This window comes from Coenobita brevimanus, chromosome 98 (genome assembly GCF_032717465.1).
Source record: "Coenobita brevimanus isolate Jiangsu-jjx chromosome 98, ASM3271746v2, whole genome shotgun sequence".
In the NCBI taxonomy this organism is placed as follows: domain Eukaryota; kingdom Metazoa; phylum Arthropoda; class Malacostraca; order Decapoda; family Coenobitidae; genus Coenobita; species Coenobita brevimanus.
The window spans coordinates 32,175,929-32,201,416 of NC_137051.1; the positions used below are offsets into that span (position 1 = coordinate 32,175,929).

Genomic DNA, 25,488 nt, shown 5'->3' on the forward strand with positions numbered 1-25,488 from the left:
GCTGGGCCCGTAATCTCGTTGGTTAAAGAAGCTCCTTGACACCTGTTCCTAGGCAATTTATTTTTCTTATTACACCTTGCCGACCTCTTATATGTTCCATAAATCATTCTAATATCTCGTACTCTGCGTAAATAACATAAAAAATGTGCTTTGTATTGTTTTGTGTTGCAGACTAGAATTATTTTTCCTCTTCTTCTTTAATCGTACCTAATGTGTTTTTTTTATGGTAATTCTAAATTTACATATTTTTGTCACTAGGCCTGATGATGGAACCAGTTGTTTCCGAAACATTGCAATAACGATGTGGATTCCAACCCAGGTTCTTTTATTCACATTCACGTACAAAATGATATTAGCCAGTCGTATATAAAACTAAACCGGTAAGGAATTGGTGTTAGGGTGCGGCCACACTTGCTTGAAACATGTGTTTGGACCATGTATCCGATTTTGCCACGAACCTGGTCACACACTTGTTCAGAACACAATAGTCGCGGCGCGCGACTCTGAGGTTGTTATTATCGTGCTCTGGCAACCTACCATTCAAATGTGGGTCTGATTTCGTGTATGAGACTTATGTGACTCGTGTATATGTTCGTGTATAATAATATTCGCGTATAATATATTCGTGCATAATAATATGTGTCAGGACTCCACATTATAAATACAAATCATAACAGAAAGCATGATGTATAGATAGATAGATAGATACAGTAGACAGAGCACCAGACAAGGTGTGGGAACGGGAAATTACCTTGCAACTCCTTAACTGAAGGAATGCTGATATGCACATGAACAGCGCCTCGTGACCATACATACACACACACCGGCTTCTAGAAGCTTCACATCAGTATATTCCACGTGACACGACCCCAGCATTTATATTTATATGTATAAATGTTGATTCGTGTATAATATGATACGAAATCGGACGCACTTTTGAATGGTTGGTTGCCAGGGTACGATAATGACAACCTCAGAGTTGTGCGTTGTGACTATAGTGTCAAACACATGTTGCTGGTAACTTTGACTCACATTGGTAGCTCTGGTGTGGATGAGGCATTAAGCAACTGACTTGAGTTTAACATGAATATAACGGTGATAAACTGTGTGGAGCATGTCAGACTGCATAACACACATTTTTGGACACTACGTAATCATTCATAAAGACATATTTCAACGCCATTAGTGTGGTGACTAATGAGTGTGGGAGATGTACACGTCCAATATATTAGCCTTATCTTCACATAGTCAGTGAGGCCGATGATAAGTGCAGTGCACACTTCTGACATTCTGGCACTGTCTGAGCGATAGACTGCTCAGATGATTTGAATAAGTAACTGAGACTGTGATACGAAACACCTGTAACCAGATACCGTGGACACTGCCAGGCGATCAGCAGGGATTATTTATTTTCTGAACCTTGTTTCCACTTTGTTGACAGAAGGTCCAATACTGTTGAGTGCACGTTCAAAATCTGACCTTGACATCCTAAAGAAATTCTGGAATGATGAACAGTTCCCTAACTGTGCCAGTAACAATCTAACATCATCACTAGTCAAGGCATTTGTCAAATTTTGCCTCTGCGCACCCAAAATCGGCGATAAGACTTTCTCTGTTGTCCCTACCGTCCACATAATATAACTGCTGCTACTGCGGCAAGTAACGTGTCCTCCCTCGTTGTCATGGTGCTGAGTGGTGTCTCAGGCAAGTGTGGACCACATCACTACTTCATGTGTTTCCAACATGCCAATGACTGCTGAATGCAATGTCCTTAATACTGCCCTAGGCATGTTTGCAATATGTTGCTAGTATGAGCGAGGCATGTTTATAAAGTGCCCGGGACGAGACTTACCTCAATCTCCGCTCCGGCCACGCCCATGGAAAATCATCGCTTCACAGAAAACCACCACTGGTAGCCAGGTACGACGGCCAGGATGGCTACAATTTGAATGCCCAGACAAGAGGGGCACAAGGAGCACACATTCACAGTTACAGGCAGACCTTCTAGCCCTGAGTCATCACCCACCTGCCACCGCAGCCCAAGCCCATCATACTGCCAGAGACTGGAGCTCTCCAATCCGGTAGTCGCTAGAGGCAGCACTATAGGGAAAGCTAGATGCATCTCTGCTACCAGGTTTGCTAGAGGCGACCTTCATACGTTTGCTAGAAGTGATGTACCCCTTGGACTTGCCAGATATGGTCTAGCTTTGTAGGAGCACCGACATCCCTCCTCAGCCTCTGGCCTTGCTAGACACGGTCCAGCTAAGCAGGAGTCCTGACACCCCTGTTCGACCTCTGAACTTGCTAGAGGCAGTTCGGCCCTGGAAGAACCACGACATGCCCCGGGCTTGGACCAACTGCCACCAGATACCATTGCCCTCGGAGTGGATCCCGTTCCCCTACTCCCCCCTTCACCCCTCCTCAGTTCCCTTGCCCCTACACCTGGACAAGAAATCCCTGTGATAACAGTGGATGACCTAGCTGCCCTAGCTTTCCCAGGCCTCTCTTAGCTTCCCCGTGTGCCCACTCTGGAAACAAAGCACACATACGTCTGTCCTCCACAAGGTCTGTAGAGAGAACCAGACATCAGGTTCCTCCCCCTCAAAGGCAAAGTCGCAGTCTTTCCCTATGGGCTTTACCATTATCTTACTTTACACACCACAACATTCACACATACAGATATAGACTTGACCTCCCTGGACTTCCTCACTTTCCAGTGTATAGTCCTGATGGTGATCTCCAGTATGAAGGAAGAGAGAGCTTCCCTTCAGACCCTGTGATCGAGACCCCACACCCCAAATCTACCATTTTCCTCGTCATTCACTCCACTTATCCACTTTGTAAAAAGGGTCAGTAATAATAATAAACCTGTACTATATCCATCCGGAGTTTGTGTATCTTCCTTGCGCTACCAGCATACAGTATATTGGAGGCATACTTTGTGTGTTCCTCCCTATTTAGAAGAACCCAAAGGAACTAGGTTTGCGCCAGCATAACATTGGTGACTAATGGTGGTTCTAAATCTGGAGGAAAGGCAAAGCAGAGGTTTGATCACCTGCGTTCACTGAAGCACAGCAGCACATACATCATGATGGCTGCCCAAAGGTCCCACATCCCCATACCCAAGTATGACCCCGAACTATATGTCATTACAACTTACATGGAAATGGTCAAATGTTGGACTTGGTTTATGAAGAGGACACACAGAAAACCGTGGTATTCCTCCCTCATCTAAGCAGGTCAGTAGCCCTGCTAGCAGGAAAAATCAATGTGGCCTTAACATGGGTACAGTTCAGTAAAATAATGATTGACATCGTCCAACCATCACTCAGGCCAGTCATTGCGGTCTCCCAGCTAAACAACATAAAATTTGAAGGAGGCATTGATGCTACGTTAGCGTACTGACAGAAATTCACGATGACTGCCTGCACCCAGCCGACTGAGGAACAATGCTGTCAACATATTTTCGTGCACCTCATACATAACTTACCTAGTGCCGTCTGGGAACACTTCACGATCCATGACATGCAGGGATTCAGCCGAGACATCATGACAATCCGTTGACTGCTGGCAGTGCACATAGGTGGGCAGAAGCAAATCGGGGCTATGCACCATGTCACTACCCAACCAAATTGGAGGATGGATGACCGGCGAAATCAAAACCGCCCTGTCTACCCCAGGATCTCCTCGTCACCACAGGAAAAACAGACACGGCAAGACAGCCTGATTCTTATTGCTCCCTGGGACTTCAGGGCCTGGAGTGCTTCCTGTCCCTTGCACGATATGCGGAAACAAGCTAAAGCTTTGTGCAACCGGTCCAATAGCTGGGGCCCACCACAGAAGCCCCGGGCCTCGTCCCCTCCAGCATTGTGTTGCCAACAACAATGCCCAGGTAGACGACACAGGATTGGATACAGGGGAAAAGGTTACCACAAAATTCACCTACAATGATGCAGACAAGCCATTAGAGGAAACAGGGTCCTCAGAATCTGGGCTGAATTTTTAGGTTCCCTCTAGTCAGCTCTGGCTACAGCAAGGGCAACTAGCACCAAGCTCAAAAACACCATTTGCACCAAGATCAAGCTCCAGGGAGTCCCTGTGAGGCCTAGTGGATACAAGTACTGCACATTCTTTCCTGTACACGTGGTTCTTCAAAAAAAAAAAAATAAATAAATAACAGGCAAACTTCAAAGCCCTTCAAGCCTTGCCCACTGACCTCACTGGGGCAGGGATGAGCCCCTGGCCCTGAAGGGTTAAACCGTTCCCCTCTCAGTGACCACCCCTGAGCCATCAGTCTACACCAGCCAACCAGTCATCATGTTTGGCTTGAGGTGCACAGCTTATGACAGATATCTCCGGTTGGACTTGCAACAAAAGCTGGGAGCCACAATTGACTGCCAGCACCAATGCCTCCACTTCAGGGCCTTGGGAACCTCAGCCCAACATCCACTTCTGTTCTCCCTGCAGGTGGAGCAATCCTCTGCCACCAGCTGCCTCATCTCCCCGGCAATAGACCCCCCTCCACCTCAACGCCATCAAGATTGCCAATATTTCAGATGAACCCCTCATGCTTCCTAAGGGCTTGGGCATAAGAGAATTAGAAATGATTGATTCTCCCCCTTGAATCCCCAAGTTCTACTGACACCCCCTCCTTACCACAAATTCCCTCTCACCTCTCACCACCACAACAAGACTTAAAACAGCTGCTTCTTCACTACCAAGACGTCTTTGCCTCGCACTCAAGAGATCTGAGCCAGACCAAAGTACTGTATCATCCCATACTCACTATGGGGCCCCCCATATGCCAGCCGTCATGCTGCAAAAGTCAGGTGCAGCACCAGGAAGAAGACCGCCAAGTTCAGGACATGCTGAGTGCAGGGATCATTATGCCCTTGACCAGCTCTTAGTCTTCTCCCTTGGTTTTAGTGAAAAAGAAGGACGGATCCATAAGGTTTTGAGTCAACTATCGACAACTCAAAGATTTGACCATCAAAGATGCCACCCTTCTTCCTCGAATTGATGACTCTTTGTGCCATTATACAGTGCTCGATGATTCTCCAATTTTGGACCTTCAATTGGGCTACTGACAAGTACCCATTCAAGAAGAACACTGACAGAAGACGGCATTCTTAACTAGTGGTGGATGACTGTATGAGTTTATCATCCTTCCCTTCGGTTTCTGCAATGGACCCTCCATCTTCTCCATGTTGATGGACTTGGTCCTATGAGGACTACCTGTGAAAACTTGTTTGGCCAACCTGGACGATATTATCATCTTCAGACGAACCTGGAAGGTGCATCTTCAATGCTTAGGTCAAGTGCTGCACCACATTTGAGCAGCCAGTCGCAAGCTCAAGCCATCAAAATGCAACCTGGCTTGGGAATTAGTCACATTCCTTGGCCATATCATCTTCCATGAGGGACTCACCCCAGACCCTGACAAGCTCTGGGCCATTGAAGAGCTCACCCCACCATCCGACATCAAAGGAGTCCATGCCCTCCTCGCCCTGGCCTCCTACTACTGACGTCTTGTTAAGAACTTTCATACGATCGCCAAGCCACTCCATGATATGACAGAAAAGGAGGAGGCCTTCCAGTGGATTATTCTCAGACTCGAGGCCTTCAAAAAACTCAAACACCACCTCCTACAGTGCCCATAGTCACCTTCCTCGACTGCACACAACCTTTTAGGCTGTATACCAACGTCTCCTTGGCCGATATAGACGCCATTCTCGCTCAAACTAGGGAGAGGAAAGAGCACATCCTTGCTTGTGCTGGCCAGACCCTGAACCCTTCTGAAGCAAATTATGCAGCCACCAAACGTGAATGTCTCGGAGTGGTCCAGGCACTGAAACACTTCTGGTCCAACGTCTTAGGGACCCTACACACGATCATCACAGACCACCAGTTCCTGCAGTGGTTGTGGTGGTCACATACGACCAATGCTGTCTTAGTCCGTTGGTGAGAAACCCTGGAGTAGTTCAATTTTGACACTGTGTACTGCCCTGGCAAACTCCACACCAACGCAGACACCGAGTCCAGACTCCCTGTGAAATCATTCACTGAACCACAGAAACAAGCTGCTGCACTTCACAGAACACCTTACATCAGCTGTGGGATGCTAAAGTAAAACCAAAGTGGATGCCACCCAACATCTTCACTAAACTGGAACAGATATTGGACCACCTCTATACCCCCTCAGGCCACATCTTCATAGACCCTGCAGAAGTCAAGAATGTTATGAGCCAGTTACACATCAGTAACAGAATGCACCTTGGCCAGCAGACTCTGCTTGAAGTTTTCACAGACGTCTACTGGACGCCCCAGTCATTGACCGTCACTAGTCGAAGCCTGTAGGACCTGTGCCTTAGGGAAGGACATCTCCTGCACCCCAGGACCAACAGGGCACCTTACGGCCACCAAAGCTTGGCAGCTGCTGGCAGTGGGCATGATGGGACCTCTTCTGTTCAAATTGGTGATCTGATTCATCACATTTGTAAACACCTACTCGAAGTTTGTAATCGCCTGTCCAGCTAAGTCATATTCCACCACAGCCATTGCTGAGGCCCTAATCACTGACGTCTTCCCCTGCTTTGGCCTTCCACAAGCACTTCATTGGAACAACACCCTGGAGTTCTCTGGGCAAGTCTAGGAGCAGCTATCCAAGCTATTCAGATACCACATCTCCCACTCATCCCCTTACCATCCTAAGGGGAGCTCCGAGTGAGAAAGAAGCCAACGAAGCCCCACCAATCAGCTCAGAACTAGCCTGGTCACGCTCAACACGGAAGATTGGCCTTCCCAAGTTAAGATCCTATGATGGGGCATGAACGTCTGCCCTAGAAAAGATGGCATCATGCCCCACAAACGCGTTTTTGGTGAGCCTTCGTTGCTCATTCCAATAAGACATTGGTCCCAGCCACTATCAACAGGGCCACCCCCAACAGACCCACTCTCTCACCTCAACAACGAGCTCCGCCACATGCAATGCTGTCAAGACCTGCAGTAGCATGAAACCACCCACAACAACCTGCACTGAGTAGGTCAACAAGTCATGGTTGCTAGATTGCCCCTTGACCACAATCTCCAGACATAATTTCTTGGTCCTTCCAAAATCACGCATGTGCAGAAATGTTACCAGGTCAACATTGATTTTCATGTCGAAGCCAGGGTATAACACAACTGACATGTCAGATGATACAACCCCCCCAAAACTGACCAAACCAATACCCCATCCTCCATCACTCCCAATCACCCGCAACCACCATTATTCAGCTACTCCCAAATCCACTATCCAGTTTTCCCCACACTTCCCCCTGGACTTCCCTCCCCTCCCATCTCCATCCAATACAGCCTCCAGTCAGCCATCCTCATCTCCACAAACCTCTCCTTCATCATCACCATCTAGCCTGTCCCCCACACAATCTCCTGACCAGCAACCCTCCTCCTCACCTCCTCCCTCGTCTAGCACCACTCAACCAGAATCACCACCATCCCCACTCTCCACCATGCACTTTCACATTCACCTTCTCCTCCATCTCCTACCCCCGTTACACCCTCTACCTTAACACAGCCACCCCCATAACCTTGTCTGACTTCATATCCATCATCTCACATTCCTAAATCATCCGCTAGCTCCACATCCTCTTTCTCACACCTGGCCGACAAGAGAAGCCGCATTCCCTTCTTCACTAGATCCTGCCGCCAGTCACGACCACCCAAGAGATACAGCCTCCCACTGTCAGCAGATCCTGCCACACCACCCCCTGCAACCTCTCCAACCTTTGCCGCCCACCAATCTAACCCTGCAAGGCAGCAACATCAAGTAATGAAGTCACTGACTAACACAACTTCCATCCCACAATTCCCCATTCCAACCAATGCCACTCCCACTGTTACTTTCACATCCACACCGGTCTTCTTCAAGCCAGACCCCAGGTCACAGGTCACCATATGCTTGCTAGCCACCATTGCAGCCACCATCACAGCTGCCATCTCATTGCTCCAGCCACATCCAACCCATGTCGCCATGTTCGTCCGATACATACTTTGAGTCTCCTACACTGGACACATCAAGAAAATCCAAAAGCCCCACCACCTACAGCATCTACTCACAACCTACCTTCACCCAAGCTCTCTTATCCTCGCCGAGGACCCAACCAGGGAGCCAGACCACCCCCCAATAGCCTGGTACCACACTTTGGAGAACATCAATCCAACCACAGATCCCAACGACGAGAAAGTCTTTGACCTCCAGCCTCATGGACGTGGGTTAAAGAACAGCAAGGGTGGTAAAGTGCCTGGGACGAGACTTACCTCAATCTCTACTCCAGCCACAACCATGGAAAACCAGTGCTCCACGGGAAACCACCACCACCAGCCAGGTACAACAGTCAGGATAGCTACAATATGAATGCCTGGACAAGAGGGGCACAAGGAGCACACATTCACAGCTACGGGCAGACCTTCTAGCCCTGAGTAGCCACCCACCCACTGCCTTAGCCCACGCCTCAAGTACTGCCAGAGACCGGAGCTCTCCAATCCAGTGCTTGCTAGAGACGGCACTACAGGGAAAGCTAGATGCTTCTCTGCCATTGGGTTTGCTAGAGACGTCCCTCGTATGTTTGCTAGAGGCAACGTACCCCATGGACTTGCTAGATGCAGTCAAGCTACACAGGAGCACCGACGCCCCTCTCTGGCCACTGAACTTACTAGATGTGGTTCGGCCTCTGGACTTGCTTGACGCGGTCCAGCTATGCAGGAGTCCTGACACCCCTCTTCAACCGCTGAATTTGCTAGAGGCGGTTCAGCCCCAGATGAGCCATGACACACCCCAGGCTCGGACCAATTGTCACCAGATACTGCTGCCCTCAAAGTGGATCCCCTTCCTGTACTCCCCCCATTCACCCCTCCTCAGTTTCCTTCCCCCTACACCTGGAAAGGAAAACCCGGGGATAACAGTAGATGACCTAGCTATCCCAGCTTTTCCGGGTCTCTTCTACCTTCCCCATGTGCCCACTCTGGGAACAAAGCAGACTTATGTTTGTTCTCCACAAGGGTTGTAGGGAAAACAGACATTGTGTTCCTCCCCTTCAGAGCCAGAGTTGCAGTCTCTCTCTACGGGCTTTAGCAGTATCTTACTGTACACACCATAACACCAATGCCTACAGACGTAAACTAAACCCCCCGAATTCCCTCATTTTTCAGTGCGTAGTCCTGGTGTTGATCTCCAGTATGAAGGAAGAGAGAGCTTCTCTCCAAACCCTCAGATCGAGATCCCATACCCCAATTCGACGATTTTCCTCCCTTTGTCTGTTGTCATCCACTCCACTTATCCAGGTGGTATAAAGGGTCAGTAATAATAATGAACCTGTACTATAGGCATCCAGAGTTTGTATGTCTTCCTTGTGCTACCAGCATACGTTGGAAGTGTACTTTGTGTGTTCCTCCCTGTTCAGAAGAACCCAAAGGAATTAGGTTTGCGCCAATATAACAGTTTCCAACAAGTCTCAAGCAATGTTTAGGACAATGTTCTAGGGCAAGTGTGGCTACATTCTCAGGGAGCTTCCTTAACCGACATGAAAATGAGTTCTGGTGTCGGTCGGGATCAGGAAGCTAACACTCTCGACTTGCTGTTGCCAGTGAGGTGTGAGGGCATTGGCTGGTGCCGCATTGATGAGTGAAGGGGTGGAAGTAGGTGTGGTAATAATGAAAGCTGGAGAAGGGGCTGGTTTCCTACTGGAGGGTGGAAGAGTGGTGGGGATGTGGTGGAGTTGAAGAGTACTTGCGCTGGGCTCCATTTCCGCCCACACCTGACTCTCACAACACGGGTGAGGATGTTGAAAACTGTTTATTTGCCATTCCTCTTTTGCCTCATGCAGGGCATCCAGCTGACCATGGCAAACCTCCATTGTAGCAGGGCATAGGTCCCCACTGATGAAGATTTTTGTTCCCCTAAGCTTCCGTCCGTAAAGAAATACAGCATCACGGTTGGAAAAGTTTTAGAATAAAGCTACTGTCATGGAGTTTTTGGTCACTAATCGTGCGGACGCGGAGTACACTTTCAAATACGATGTTTGACATGTTCAGCTTGTCTTGTTATAAACTCAAAATTTTCTGTTGACAGTGCTACCAGTTCTCTTCATGATGTGAGAGGAACAAGAAGGGAAGGGGGCTGACAATAGATGGGGGGAAGTGGGAAAAAGAGACTGAAGGAAAGTGCAGAGAGTAGAAGAGAGGAACGGCAGAAGAGTGTTTTTATGTGTCGGATTGTACATTACATACTTAGACTAGATAGTGCGTTCTCTCACACCATTATGGTTTCATATTTCTTCATATATCACCATTTGAGCACTAAAATCCACCCTCCTTAAGAAATTTATGCCTTATGCGAGGCGGAAGTGCCGTTATTACAAATGTTTATATGACACGTCAGAGTGTCTTGTGAAAAAGTTTTTGAGACAGCTTTAAAGCAGTTCAGATCCACAGACTTTTCCATTCCTCACTCTGTGATCGATATCGTGTCCATTAGGCTAGCAGTGCCACTTGAGCTGTGGTGAATAGAGAGGGTAGAGAAAAAGAAAACTGGTAATAGAATGTGGAAAGGAAAATTAAGTTAGGGCGACAGAGCGAAAAGTAGACAGGGAAAGCAAGGGAGATGAGAAAAGAGAGAGGAGGAGGAAAGACGAGCAAAAAGTGAGAAAGATATGAAAGAAAGGAGCGCAGGAGACATGCTAACAATCAAACAAACATAGAAATTGGTAGACAGCATAATGAACACAATAAGGACTGTAAATAATGCACTGGAATCCAGTATGCTATATTTTATTACTATGTATATAAAGGCCTAACATTTAAAATCTCAGTATATATATATATATATATATATATATATATATATATATATATATATATATATATATATATATATATATATATATATATATTCCAGATTTTGGTAATTTTAACAAGATTTTTTTTCCCAGAATGCAATGCAAAATTTGTCTTTCTCTGCATATTTCTAAGACTCAGATTTTCCCATCAGTGTCATAAGTCCTTTTCTATACCCTCTGTGGTGATTTTACCAGGGACCTTCATGATGCAACGTACAGGCGGCATAGTTTAACTTCTGATAATTTGAGAAATGCTAATAAGTAAGTGCAACCATGGAAGTGCTAAAAATCCAAGCATATATATATATATGCTTATTTATTTATTTATATTTATATACTGTAGAGAGTTGCTCTGTTCATTTAGACTCTCTTGTCATGCAGTGCTGTATACATTGATTTTATAATGGTTAATCGTGTTCTGATTACGAAAATACATGCTTTTCTGTGTCTTTTGTCAATAAGTACATTTTCTTTAGCATTTTTGCCATTCCATTATGCCTTTATGCCTGCCTGTTATATGGTTTTGTAATGCTTATCCGTCCTAGCTTTAGTGATATTCATTAATTACGTTGATATTTTCAACCTTGCCTTATACTGAATACCATTATATTTATAGTTAATAATATAATAAGCACCATATTAACATTGTTGCTACTCCTCGTAAAATATACACTCTACTGAAATTATCCATATTCTCCTGCATATATTATGGGAATAATTATAATGATCAGAGCGTTGTACAATGGTAAGATGTGCTGATTTTATTACAAGCACCCTCGCGAATCTCTCGTCAAGTAGTGGCATTTGCTCACGTATGAGCGGCCCGACCCAGCTCGGCCCAAACTGGCCCAACCTTAACGCTTTTGAGAAGCTTATATTTCAGCAACCACAGGGCCAATCACTGCATGGTTTACACCTTATGATGGCCCAGTTCTTTAAGATTTCTTTTTGACAGGTTTCATCACACTCAGGCAGTGCACGTGACACGTGACACGCACTAAGTGCAGCATGTCGAAAATCTTCAAAAGAGGGCCACAGGCCAGACAGTTTGTTGTAAAGGCATGAAACTTGGTAGGTAGATAGCCATCGATATACTCGCTTTTGGATTTAAATGCCCTCTTGCCTGCCTCGGCAACAAAAGCATTTTACTGGTGTTGGTGCTGACACTTGCTGCGATTACGAAGAGCTTCGTAAGCAGTTGATGGGAGGAGAGAAGGAGGAAACAACAACAGGAAGCGAGGATAAGGCAGAGATGGGAATAATCCGTTGGGTGTTGATGGTATCCCTAAACTGACTAAAATCATGTGGCGTACTGTATGTAGCAATGAAAGCACGGCAAGGGTTCAGGAAGTAAAGTGCACGATGAAGGCCAGGGAACCGACTTTAACGAACTGACCGGAGCAGTTAACAGAAGGCAGAGGATCTGCGTAATAGTAGTAGTAGTAGTACTACTACTACTACTACTACTAGTAGTAGTACTAGTGTTAGTAGTAGTAGTAGTAGTGATAGTGGTGGTGGTGGTGGTGGTGGTGGTGCTTGTGGTAGTAGTAGTAGTAATAATAATATAGTAGTAGCAGCAGCAGCAGCAGCAGCAGTAGTAGTAGTAGTAGTAGTGGTGGTGATGGTGCTGGTGCAGGTGGTAGTAGGAGTAGTAATAATAGTGTACAGTAGTAGTAGTAGTAGCAGTCGTAATAGTAGTCGTGGTGGTGATGGTGGTGGTGGTGGTAGTAGTAGTAGTTGTAGTGGTGGTGGTGGTGTGGTGGTGGTGGTGATGGTGGCTGTGGTGGTGATAGTAGTAGGAGTAAGAGGATGACCAGCAAAAGAATGCCTCATCTTTTGCGCTAGTTGCATAATCTTTCTTACTTATTATGCAAATGGCTGCAGCAAGGAAGGCCTTGTGTGTGCAGTCAAACAAATGTCATATCAGACGATGTCATGGTGGATGCCAGTGTTCGCAATCGAGATCTCCGAACACTCAGACAGCGGGAGTACTGACATTAGATCTTCGACCCAGTGCCACTCTGTCGCTACAGATTATATTCGAGGGTTTCACAAACAAAAATAATATCAGTAAAAGTGATGGTAGGACAGTCATTGCAGCAGCAGCACTAGTAATAGTAATAGCAATAGTAGTAGTAGTTGTAGTAGTAGTAGTAGTAGTAGTAGTAGTAGTAGTAGTTGTTGTTGTTGTTGCTGTTGTTTTGTTGTTGCTGGTTGTAATGTAGGAGAGATACAGTGAAAAAAAAAAACTATGAGTTAAAAGAAAGTTTAATCATCATCATCATCGCTAATCAAGAGGGTCCCTGAGATACCCATGTCCTCTTTCTTGCCATTGGTCAACCAGCCCATAAAATTCTTGAATTTGTCGTCCTCCTGGTCTATTTTTTTCTCTTTGAGTTGTTTCTTCTTATTCTTTACTTGTTCCTTCTGCTCCTTCAGTTTCTTCTCCAGTTCTTGTCTCTCCTCTCTCTCTTTTTCCTGCCTTTCTTTCCATTCGTTTTCCTCCTTTTCAGCTTTCTCTTTTAGCTGTTTTTCACGTTTCTCTCGATTCTCCTTTCTTCGGCGATTCTTTTCCTCTCTTTCCTTCTGCCTCTTAGCGTCCCGTTCCTTGCGCTCTTTCTCCTGCCTTTCTCTCTCTTCTCGTTCTTTTCTTTCTCTCTCCTTCTGCTCTTTCTCTTCCTTCTCCTTCCTTTCTCTCTCTTCTTTCTCTTTCCGTTCTCTTTCCTTCCTCTCCCTCTCTTCTCTTTCCTTCTTCTCCCTCTCCTCTCTCTCTTTTCTCTCTCTCTCTTCTTTTTCCTTCTGTTCTCTTTCCTTCCTCTCCCTCTCTTCTTTTTCCTGTCTTTCCCTCTCCTCTCTTTCCTTCCTCTCTCTCTCTTCTTTTTCCTTCCTTTCTCTCTCCTCTTTCTCCTTTCTTTCTCTTTCCTCTTTTTCCTTTCGTTCCCTTTCTTCCCGATCCTTTCTCTCCTTCTCCTTCCTCTCCCTTTCTTCCCTCTCCTTCTTTTCCTTCCTTTCTTTCTCCTCCTTCTCCCTCCTTTCCTTCTCTAATCTTTCCAGTCGTTCCTTCTCTTCTCTATCCCTCCTTTCCTTTGCTTCCTTCTCCATTCTCTCCCTCTCCTCCAAAGCCCTTTTCTTAGCCTCCTCCTCCGCCTTTTTCTTTGCTTCTTCCTCCGCTTTCTTCTTTGCTTCCTCTTCCGCCCGTTTCTTTGCCTCCTCCTCCGCCTTCTCCTTCGCCATGGCCTTGGCGTTCTTTTTCGTCATGGACGGGTGTTTGGCGTCAGCTGGAATCTGGCCCGTTCTCTGCTTTCTGATAAACTCCGCTAAGGTCATATTCGACATCGTGGTGGTTGTGGTGGTGCTGGTTGCAGTAGGGTGGCTGTGGTAGGGTAGTATTACTATTAGACGAGGTGTGGTGTGGTAATGGAAGGATAGTGATTCTGGGCACGTGGGTAGCTATGGTAGTTAAATGGTGGTGGCTGTGGTAGTACGGAGGTAGATGGGTTTGGCAGAACTGTGGTTGCGATCGTTATGTAGTTGTGGTCGGGAGAGTTACCTGGCTGTAGTGGTGGCGGCTGCTAGAGTGGTTGGCAGGGAGTATTGGTTATGGGTAAACTTGGTGTTATTTGGTAGCTTGGTGGTTGTAGATGCTGTAGTTTGGTGGTTTTAGTAGTCCGATTATGGCGACTGTGATAATGGGCGGTGGTTGTGATAGCTACATGAAGGTAAAAATGAGAAGAAAGACTGTGTTTGCCTGGGACCTACGACTGTGATTGTGGTCGCTGTAGTCAGTATTGCGGTGGTTGATTTAGGTACATAGATGGCTAGGGCAGATAGTGGCGTTGGTAAGTTTCTGGCTGTGGTAGTTCTTGGTGCTGGTAAACTGGCAGTCTTACGGTTGGGTGTGATGAAAATGTGGCTACTTGTCTTTGGATGGGGTGGTGTAGTGGAGTGGATAAGTACACAAACCTATATAATGCCGAAAATTCAACACTACTTTTCAGCTATATCCACACGCTGAGGTAGAAATTAGAAGACTCTCAGTAAACCTCGGTAGATTTGTCCACTCCGTTTGGTAGGTGGTACACGCTTCACCTATGAGGAAAGAGATATATTTTATTATTATTATTATTATTATTATTATTATTATTATTATTACTATTATTATTATTATCGTTATTATTATTATTATTATTATTATTAATATTATTATTATCATCATCATCATCATCATCATCATCATCATTTTTATTATCATTTTCACTTGTTGTTATTGTTCTAATAATTATTGTTGTGGTTGAATTGTTGTTGTTGTTGTTATTATTATTATTATCATTACTATTATGATAATAATTACTAATATTAATATTATTATTTTACTGTAATTTTCATCATCATTGCCACTAAAATTTTCACTTAATTTTCTTCTGAATGTTTCGTTGTAGTCAAAGAAGTGGTAGTAGTAGTAGTAGTAGTAGTAGCAGTAGTAGTAGTAGTAGTAGTAGCAGCAGCAGCAGCAGTAGTAGTGGTAGTAGTAGTAGTAGTAATAGTAGTAGTAGTAGTAGAAGTACTAGTAGTAAAAGTAGTACTGACAGTAAAAGTAGTGGGAGAAGAAGAAGAGAAAATACTCAGGTTTCCCTCAAAGACCACTATACAGTCTGCACATATGAGATTTTTTTTTTCCCCCACACCATGCCAAAAACTTTCTAACAACTTTACATCATCATCCTTCCCTCCTCTTTTCCTCTCTGATGGCTTGGTGGCTGTTTCTTCTACTGATAAAGCAGAACTCTTTGCTCAAACTTTCTCCTCCAATTCCACCTTAGACGATCCCGGTGCTGTTCCTCCATCACTTACCTCCTCTGACTTCCTCATGACTGGCATTAAAATTTCTTCAGCTGATGTATTTTCTGCCATCACTGGTCACGACACTAACGCGGCATACGGGCTTGATGGGGTCCGTCCGTTTGTCTTCAAGAACTGTACTCCTGTCCTTACACCCTTCCTAAGCAGACTCTTTAGCCTTTGTCTGTCAACCTGTACTCGTACCTTTCCTTCTTGCTGGAAGTTCGCTTTCTTTCAACCCGTCCCAAACAAGGGCAACCATTTCCCAGCCCTCTAACCATCGCCCAATTGCTTTAACATCCTCTATTTCTAAAGTTTTTCAGTAATTTCTTAATGAAAAAAAAAAATAATCATCTTTCCTATCAGAACCTTCTTTCCGATCGTCAATATGGGTTCGGCCAGGAACACTCCACTGATGATCTTCTCACCTTGCTTTCAGACTCCTGGTCATCCTCTTCTCGGGACTTTTCAGAAAGATCTGCCATTGCACTTGACATCTCAAAGGCTTTAGATCGAGTTTTTAATTTCCAAACTGCCCTCTTACAGCTTCTGTTCTTTTATCTGTGTCTTCATCTCTAGCTTCCTTTCTGGTCGTTCTATAGCTGCTGTTGTAGACGGTCACTATTCTCCTACAGTTATCAATAGTGGTGTTCCTCAGGGATCTGTCCTATCACAAGCTCTCTTCCTTCTGTTCATCAGTGACCGTCGAAGCTGTAGCTACACATCGAACCCTATCCACTCGTGCGCTGATGACCTTTCTATTCATTTCTTGCAGCGCCCATCTAAGCAGTTACTTCAACAAACAAGGGATGAGGCTATGGCTCACCTAATATCTGACTTGGCAACACTAATGTCTGACCTGGCTCATATCTCCGATTACGATAATAGTAATTCTGTTGTTTTTAATGCATCAAAAACTCAGTTCTTACATCTTTCAACCAATCAAAATCTTTCACAGGAGTATCCTCTAAGTTTTAACAAATCCAACTCACCCCTGCATGAGTTTTTAACATACATTGGGTGTCATTCTCTCGAGATTAATCTTGGGAAGATCATATTACCTCTAGTAAAATCTGCTTCCAAGAAGTTAGGTGTGCTAAACCGACTCTGTACCTGATTTACTCCTGCACAGTTGTTGACTTTATACAGGGGTTTTATTCTCACCTATGTAGTGTACTTTATACAGGGGTTTTATTCTCCCCTGTGTAGCGTACTTTATACTGGGGTTTTAATCGCCTCTGTATTGTGCACAACTCTCATGTGTGAGGAGGTCCCCCACATAAAGCTCTTCTCAACAAGGTGGAGTCAGAGGCTTTTTGTCTCTTTATCTCTCATCCTCTTACTGGCTTCCTTCAGCCTCTACCTATTTGCCGCAGTACTTCGTCTTTATCTCTATTCTATCGCTACTTCAATGGCCACTGCTCCTCCGAACTTTCTGCTTGCATCTATGCAACACTATGATGGGCGCTTAGCACCCAGCTACCAGTTAATTCTCAACCTTTCCTGTCCAACTCTCAAATGCAACAGATACTGTAACTGTTACTCCCATTCCTTCATGTATGCAACAGGTTAGCTCTGGAACCGTCTTACTATGTCTGTATTTCCTACTGCCTATGACCTCCAGTCTTTCAAACGTAATGTATCCAGGCATCTCAAAATGAAGGGATCTTGAATTTCCTTCACTGTTACCTTGTTATTGCCAGCCTTTACAAGGTGGAGCGATAATGTTTTCCCCCGCCTCTGTGTGTCTGTCGGTGTGCATGTATGTGTGTTCTTACCTAATTGTTCTTACCTAATTGTATCTTTACAGGAATGAGTCAAGCTCGTACTGCCCCGTGTCTTAAACCATTTTTATTGTACATATCCTTGAATTTATGAATTGTGTTGGCACACACTATTTCATTCGGTAGTGCATTCCACTGATCAATTGTCCTATTTTGGAAACTAAATTTCCTTACGTTACTATCGCCTTCCTTTTTATGCAGCTTTTTGCAGTGCACTCTTGCTGATGCATCCCCATAGGTTATGTAATCATTTATGTCTACTTTCTCCTTCCTTGATATGCGTTTGCATAGCGTAATCATGTCTTCTCTTTTCCTTCTCTCCTGTAGTGTAGGCAGATTCAATTTTTCTAGTCTTTCTTCGTAGCTTAGATCCCTTAAGCTTGGTACCCATCTTGTAGCGGCCCTTTGAACTTTTTCAGTCCTATCTATGTGTTTTTTGAGATGAGGACTCCAGACTACTGACGCATACTCCAGGGTTGGTCTGATGAATGATGTTATTATCTTTCTTAGCATGTCCTCATTTATGCATGTGAATGCTATTCTCATATTTGCAAGCAGTGTATACATGTTCCGTACCTTCTCACTGATGTCCTCAGCCGGAGATAGTCTGTTATTAATAATCACACCTAGGTCCTTCTCTTTTTCTGATGTGTGTAGGGTTTTGCTTCCTAATTTATAATCCCAATCAGGTCTTTTTCCACTTTTACCAAACTTGATTACATGACACTTGTCCACATTGAATTCCATTTGCCATGTATTGCTCCATTCATGAAGTGTATTTAATTCTTCTTGTAGCTCTTTACATGAGTCTGTGTTAGTAATTCTCCTTTGTATATCTGCATCATCATCAAGCATATTTAGACAGCTTTCGTTTCCAGTGTTACTGTCTGTATCATTTATATACACTAAAAACATGATTGGTGCCAGCACTGAGCCCTGTGGAACTCCACTAGTAACTTCTCACCATGATGGGTAAGTTCCCCTTAGTACCGTTCTCATTTCTCTTTTTTTGAGAAAATCTTGCATCCAACAATACAGTTTGCCTTGGATTCCTCTTTGATGGTACAGTTTCCATAAAAGTCTTTGGTGCGGTACTCTGTCAAATCCTTTCTTGAAATCTAAATAGATATTGTCCACCCATCCTTCTCTGTTCTGTAATGTTTCTGTTACTCTGTCATAGTAGCTCAACAGATTAGTAACACATGATTTTCCCTTTCTGAAACCAAACTGTCTTTCTGTTATCATATTGTGTGCTAGATGATTTACCCAAACTTTTCTTATCAGCTTTCCTAATATCTTTCTTACAACACCGGTTAGTGATACTGGTCGGAAGTTGAAGGGAACAATGTTTGTTTTCTTCCAAATATCAGGTAGTTTACTTTGTCCCAAGGTTTCCTTGAAAATTAAAAATAATGGTGTACGTAACTCCTTTGCACATTCATGCAGCACCCAACGTGAAATTTCATCAGGACTATTTGCTTTTCCTTTGTCTAATTTACTTAGCTCCTCCTGTATTACTTTTTCTGATATTTGTATATCTGATAATATGTGTGGCCATGCATGGTCTATATAATCCCTCTCAAAATTATTTTCTTTGTAAAAACTGATTGGAAATTCTTATTTAGTGCTTCACAAATATCCTTCTCTTGTCTGTAAGTGATCCCCTCATCCGTAATGATTGTATTTTATCTTTTACTTTGGTTTTACTTTGGATGTAGCTGTAAAATAGCTTCGGTTGATCACTACTTTTATTTACGATGTCCTCCTCAAACTGTTTTTGGGTTTCCCTCCTTATTCTTGTATAATCGTTTCTTGCCTGTTTAAAGTTGTTATATGCCCTCTCACTATTGTCTTCTGTATCTATTGCACAACAAATCCCTTTTTTCTCTTGATTTTTTGCATTTTGTATTATACCATTTCTTTATTTTTTTTTTCTGCTTCTTTGTGCTGTGGGATGTACTTTTGGACTCCTATTTCATAAGGTTCACAAAATTTTCTATATATAACATTAAAATCTTGTCTTCTAAGCTCTTTTTCCCAATCTGTTTCTAAGAAGTACTTCTTTAGGTCATGATAGTTCCCGTTTTTTAGTTAAGGCTCTTTTTGTGACTTTCATTACTATTAACCATGTCATATGAAATCCTGAAGTTGCAACTTGATGCTGCGTGGTCACTTTTGCTGAATGGAGGGTGATACGTTATATTGTCAACATCATTTTCTTGCCTAGTAAATATAAGATCTAGTACTGATGGTATGTCAAGTCCTCTGTTTCTGGTGCTTTCTTTTACATGCTGTGTTAGGAAAAACTCCTGCACAAGGCCCAGGAGCTTTAGTTCCCAACAGCTTTCCTGGCTTTTTATATCTAGAGTATTACAGTTTATATTTGTATTGAAATCACCAGTTAGTATAATTCTTTCAGATTTCTCCTCCATTCTATGTAGTAATGCTCTTATACTTTGAATTGTTTTGTCTGCCAGGTCTTCATATTCTCCTTTTTCCCAAATGTTTGATCTGGGCGGCATGTATAAATTTGCCACAGTTACTTTCCCTTCAGACGTACTAATCTCTATTGCGATCAGTTCTACCTGTGATGATACATCTAGTTCTGTTTCCTTGACTCGCATATTTTTCTTTGTTAATATTATAATTCCTCCTCCTTTTTTTAAGTTCCTATCTCTTCTCCATATATTGATATCCTTCGTGTTACTTTTGTTTCAGTAAGTGTGTGTGTGTGTGTGTGTGTGTGTGTGTGTGTGTGTGTGTGTGTGTGTGTGTGTGTGTGTTCCCATTATATCTCATGAACGGCCTGAGCTATCAACATGAAACATCCAGGGTATCAAGATATGGCTAAAAATCTTGGCCATGTTCGAAAATGAGTACTAGGGGCCAACGTCAAGATCAGCAAAATGGTTGCCAAAGGTCAACTAGTTTTTATCGTCCAACTTTAGCACCATTATATCACATAAACGGCTTGAGCTACCAACATGAAAACTTCTGGGTATCATGATATGGCCAATATTTTGGACTTGGCCTGTAGCATATTCTGGCGGACGATTAGCATTCCGGCCCCGAATGCTTTTCTTTCATTTTGTATTTTCTTGGTGGGAACAATCTTGGGAGCATCTGGCCTATAATTCTTTTTTCCTTGTAATATATATATATATATATATATATATATATATATATATATATATATATATATATATATATATATATCTATATATATATATATATATATATATATATATATATATAAGGAGAGAGAGAGAAAGGGAGAGAGAGAGAGAGAGAGAGAGAGAGAGAGATTATATATAGATAGATAGATAGGTAGATAGATGGATATACACGAGGTGTTACCCAAAAGTTCCAGTAATTTGAACAGAAGGAGCCAACCATTTTCAGTTTTGCCTTTTGCCACTAGGAGGAGTCAGCAACACCCCTTGTGGGTCAATGTGGCCCCGGCCGTGTCCGTAAGCGGACGTGTTGTTGAGCTAAGCTTACTATTGTAACGTGGTGTGTAGGTGGTTTGGCGGTTTTGCAATGGTGGACCTCTCGGAACAAAGAACCTGTATCGAGTTCTGTTTCAAGATCAACAAGACGGCTGCAGAAACTCACCAGTTGCTCCAGGAAGCCTTTGATGACAATACTATGTCCCAAAGCAGAACATTTTTCTGGTGCAAAAGATTCAAGGAAGGATGAATGTCCATTGAAGATGATGACCGTTCTAGGCAGCTGTCAATGGTAACAACACCAGAAAACGTCGGAAATGTTCGTCAGCCTATCCTTGCAGATCGTAGATGAACTATCCATGATGTCTGTGATATCGCTGGACTGTCGTGTGGGAGCATGCAACGCATTTTATTGGACATGTTGGGCATGAGATGCATCGCTGCAAAATTTGTGCCAAGACTGCTGAGTGATGAGCAGAAGGCACATTGCATTGCAGTTTGCAGAGAGCTCAAGAATCAGATCAGAGATGTTGCCACCTTCATCTCCAAGGCCATAACTGGTGATGAATCATGGGTCTATGGTTATGACCCGGAGACAAAGCAGCAGTCATCGCAATGGAAGTCTCCCTATTCACCAAGGACGAAAAAACCACGTCAAGTTCATAGGAATGTCAAGTCAATGTTGATCGTTTTCTTTGATATCCAAGGGACTGTTCACAAGGAATTCATCCCGCCCGGTCAATCTGTCAGGAGAAAGTTTTACTGTGAAGTTTTGCAATGTCTGAGGGAGAACATCCACTGCAAACGTCCAGAAGAGTGCAAGAACAAGGACTGGGTCCTGCATCATGACAATGCCCCTGCCCACACAGCAATTGTTGTCTGGCAGTTCCTGGCTTCCACTAACATGGTAGTCATTTCCCACCCACTCTATTCGCCTTACCTTGCCCCCTGCAACTTTTTCTTGTTTCCCGAGCTGAAATTACGACTGAAAGGGCTTCGACTTGACTCGATTGAGGAGATCCAGACATAATTGCAGGAGGTGCTCAAGACCATCATACCTGAACACTTCCAGGGATGCATGGACTCTTGGAAAAAACGCTGGGACCACTGTATACATGCCCAAAGGGACTATTTCGAAGGCGACAGTGAGAACTAAGAGGTAAGGTAACTTATTTTCCAACAATATTCAAATTACTGGAACTTTTGGGTAGCACCTTGTATATCCCATTTGAGCCCAGCGTCCTCACTATAGGAACTGGGAATTTGCATAAGTTAATAAAGTAGGGAACCCCCAGGTATGGACCTAATGAGCTTTGCAACCTTGAGCGGATAGACGGAGGGCTGTACGCTTAGTACCCTCCTGGTGCAATGCCTCGCCCTGGAACTCTGGGATCCAATGGGTTATTGACTGACAAATCTATCAGTTTCTTTAACCCATTTGAGCCTGGTGTCCTCAGTATAGGAAGGAACCGGGAATCTTCAAAAATTAATAAGGTAGGGAACCCCCGGGTAAGGACTTAATGAGCATCACGACTATGAGCCAATAGGAGAAGGGTGGTACGCTTAGTACCTTCCCAGTGCAGTGCCTTGCCCTGGAACTCTGGGATCCAATTGGATATATATATATATAGATAGATAGATATAGATAGATATAGATAGATAGATATATCATCAACCGTTTGAGTGTCCACTGCAGGACCGACCTATCCCAACTGAAGTGGGGTTGATACAGCCTATGTATCTCTACCAAGTGGCTTAGGCTGTCCGGTAGAGATTGTATGTAGGGTGAGAAGTGCATGTAAGTGTGATTTTAGCGTAGGAGTGGCTTTGGATGTGTGTGTTGTCTGTGAACCAAGTGTCTTATACTTTATAGAATGCGACACTGGTTCAACCACAGCACCCCTTATGTCTGCCAAAGCAGTACATGGCTGGAAACGCTCCCAAAGATTACTACCCGGGCGGGGCGTGAACCCTCGTTCTCCAGGATACGAAAATGCACACTTTACCACTGTACCACAGAGACTCCATTATATATATATATATATATATATATATATATATATATATATATATATATATATATGTGTGTGTGTGTGTGTGTGTGTGTGTGTGAGAGAGAGAGAGAGAGAGAGAGAGAGAGAGAGAGAGAGAGAGATGAATGTGAGAGGTGTGAATGAGGAAAGCAATTGGGTAGAAGTAGTGGATGTGTTCAAGAGTGCAAGATATGCTGTGATGGCGTTGTGTGAAACAAAGATGAAAGGATGGGAAGTGGAGGAGTGGGAGGGTGTGAAATGTGTAAGATCGGGAATGAATGGGCGAGGAGATGCAAGGAAGGAGTTGCTTTGTTGATGAATGAGGTGTGGTAGAGTGGAATGAGAGACTACAAATGCGTCAGCTCGAGGTGTGTGTATGTCAAATTCAAGTTTGAGAAGGTGAAAGTGACAGTGATTGTAGCGTATGAACCATGTGAGGACAGGAGTGAGAGAGAGAAAGAAAGGTTTTGGGATGAGCTGGATGGAGTAGTGGGAGAAATGCCCGGGAGCTATAAAGTGATCATAATGGGGGATATGAATGGCAGAGTAGGCACTGGTCCTGAGGAGAACATAATGGATTGTAATGGAGTACCAGGAGAAAATGATAATGGGAAAAGACTAAAGGATATGTGTCAGGAGAGGAGGTTGTGCATTTGTAACTCATATTTCAAACACAAAGATGCACACAAATATATGTGGTATAGAGGGAACGGGGATCGTGATGAAAGAAACCTGATTGATTACGTGCTCGTAGAGAGGTCGTTGCTGGGAATGGTTGCTGATACAAGGGCCGTGAGAGGACGATGTGGAGGTCTGTTAGATTATATGTGTAATGCCAGGTGTTTTAGGGTGGGCTTCCCGTCCCTCTAACGCCTAGTGTGTAGCTGGGTCCTCTTTCTAGACCGGAGCTTAGGCAAATATGAGAGAGGCAGGGCACAAAAAAACAAGTCAACAACCTTACACGCGTATTGCTAACTTCTACAAGTGAAACGGGTAGATGTCACAAGAGTAATTATTCTGAGCAATTATAAACCTTAGGTCTAGATTGTGGGTATTAGTATCACGCAGGATACTATTTGAGACAAGATCAGGTAAAGTGAATAGCATTACGATCAGGAGTCCTAGGGCAGTGAAACCAAATACTGTCACTTGGGGGAAGTCCGGGTTTTATATATCGGGTGGAGTACTGTTCCTGAGGGCCGCGGCACGGTTATCATTATTGGCAGTCTAACACGTTTGTCTGTCACTTTATTAACTATTACTATTGCACTGGAACATCCGATTGATCTCAGTATGAGGCTGTGTCACTATAATGGTATTGCGTTCACTCAGACAGACACTTTTTTCACTGCCTGGCTGTGTTCACTGTCTCACAGTCACTTTGTCTATTCCACCTTTCTTTTACATTAACACTGACAGCTTTTATTTGTGACTTCCGATATTCTAGAAATTCACTGTTCTGCCCTTCCTTCACTATATCACTTTCACTGTGCTTTCACTGCTACTCACTATCAGGACTAGGTGTGGTGGCAGTCAGGTACACGGGCAGTGGGAACAACTCAGCCTGACTACTGACAGGGCTGAGTTCTGCTGGGGGCCTCCGTATTCAGGGGCCATGGGATCACGAGTAGGGGTGTCCTCTCTCGTCCGGGGCTGCGGGTGGTGAAGAGCCCTGCGCTCTCAGGGCTCACGGCTGGAGTCTGGCCCTCTGGGCTGGGGCCAAACAGCTGCTTGAATCGTTCACTCAGGCGTCTGACGGAGGACGAGGGTCTCTGGCCTCTGGGTGTAGGAATGTCCCGCCCGGGGGTCCTGGGGGCGATCTGGAGGTCCTTCAGGCTGTGATCTCCTGTGGTTGGGGATGCTGTCTGGAGTGAACTGCTGCGTCGGCCTCCATTGGGGTCTGTCAGGTGAGGCCTCTCAGGGACCGGCTGTAGTAAGAAGAGCCTGGTGGTGGTCACGGGGCCTCTCCAGTAGTCCTCCAGGACGGGGCCTCCCTCTAGGTTGTAGTCTCGTGGAGGGGAGTCAACACCTAACCGAGGAGCGGCTGCCAACCATCTCTTCTCATAGGGCCTGGCTACTGGCCGTGGCCTTCTAGGGGCGCGGCTACCGGCCATCGCAAAACCCTGGCTACTGGCCATGGCCTTCTAGGAGTGTGGCTACCGGCCATCGCAAAGGCCCAGCTACTGGTCGTGGCCTGTGGAGGGGAGCGGCTACAGGCCAACTCGAGGGCACCTTCAGAGCAGCTACCAGTCGTCTCCAGATTACCTCCGGAGCAGCTACCGGACGTCTCCTGTAGGAGGGTCGAGCGGCTATAGGCTGTCTCTGTTAGGGCACCTTCAGAGCGGCTACCGGCCGTCTCCTGTAGGAGGGTCGAGCGGCTACAGGCAGTCTCTGTTAGGGCACCTTCAGAGTGGCTACTGGCCGTCTCGTGATGAAGGCGGGAGTGGCTACCGGCCATCTCCTGATGATCTCCAGAGTGGCTACCAGCTGT

The 25,488-nt window shown here is 44.6% G+C and overlaps 1 protein-coding gene across 1 annotated transcript; it reads right to left on the bottom strand.

Annotated features, from left to right (window-relative positions):
• Window positions 1-13,160: 13,160 nt before the first annotated feature.
• On the bottom strand, window positions 13,161-14,228 carry LOC145414017 (uncharacterized). The gene has a single exon (XM_080283585.1). It carries the CDS (start codon window positions 14,226-14,228, stop codon window positions 13,161-13,163), a length of 1,068 nt encoding a protein of 355 aa, XP_080139711.1.
• Between the last annotated feature and the right edge of the window lie 11,260 nt (window positions 14,229-25,488).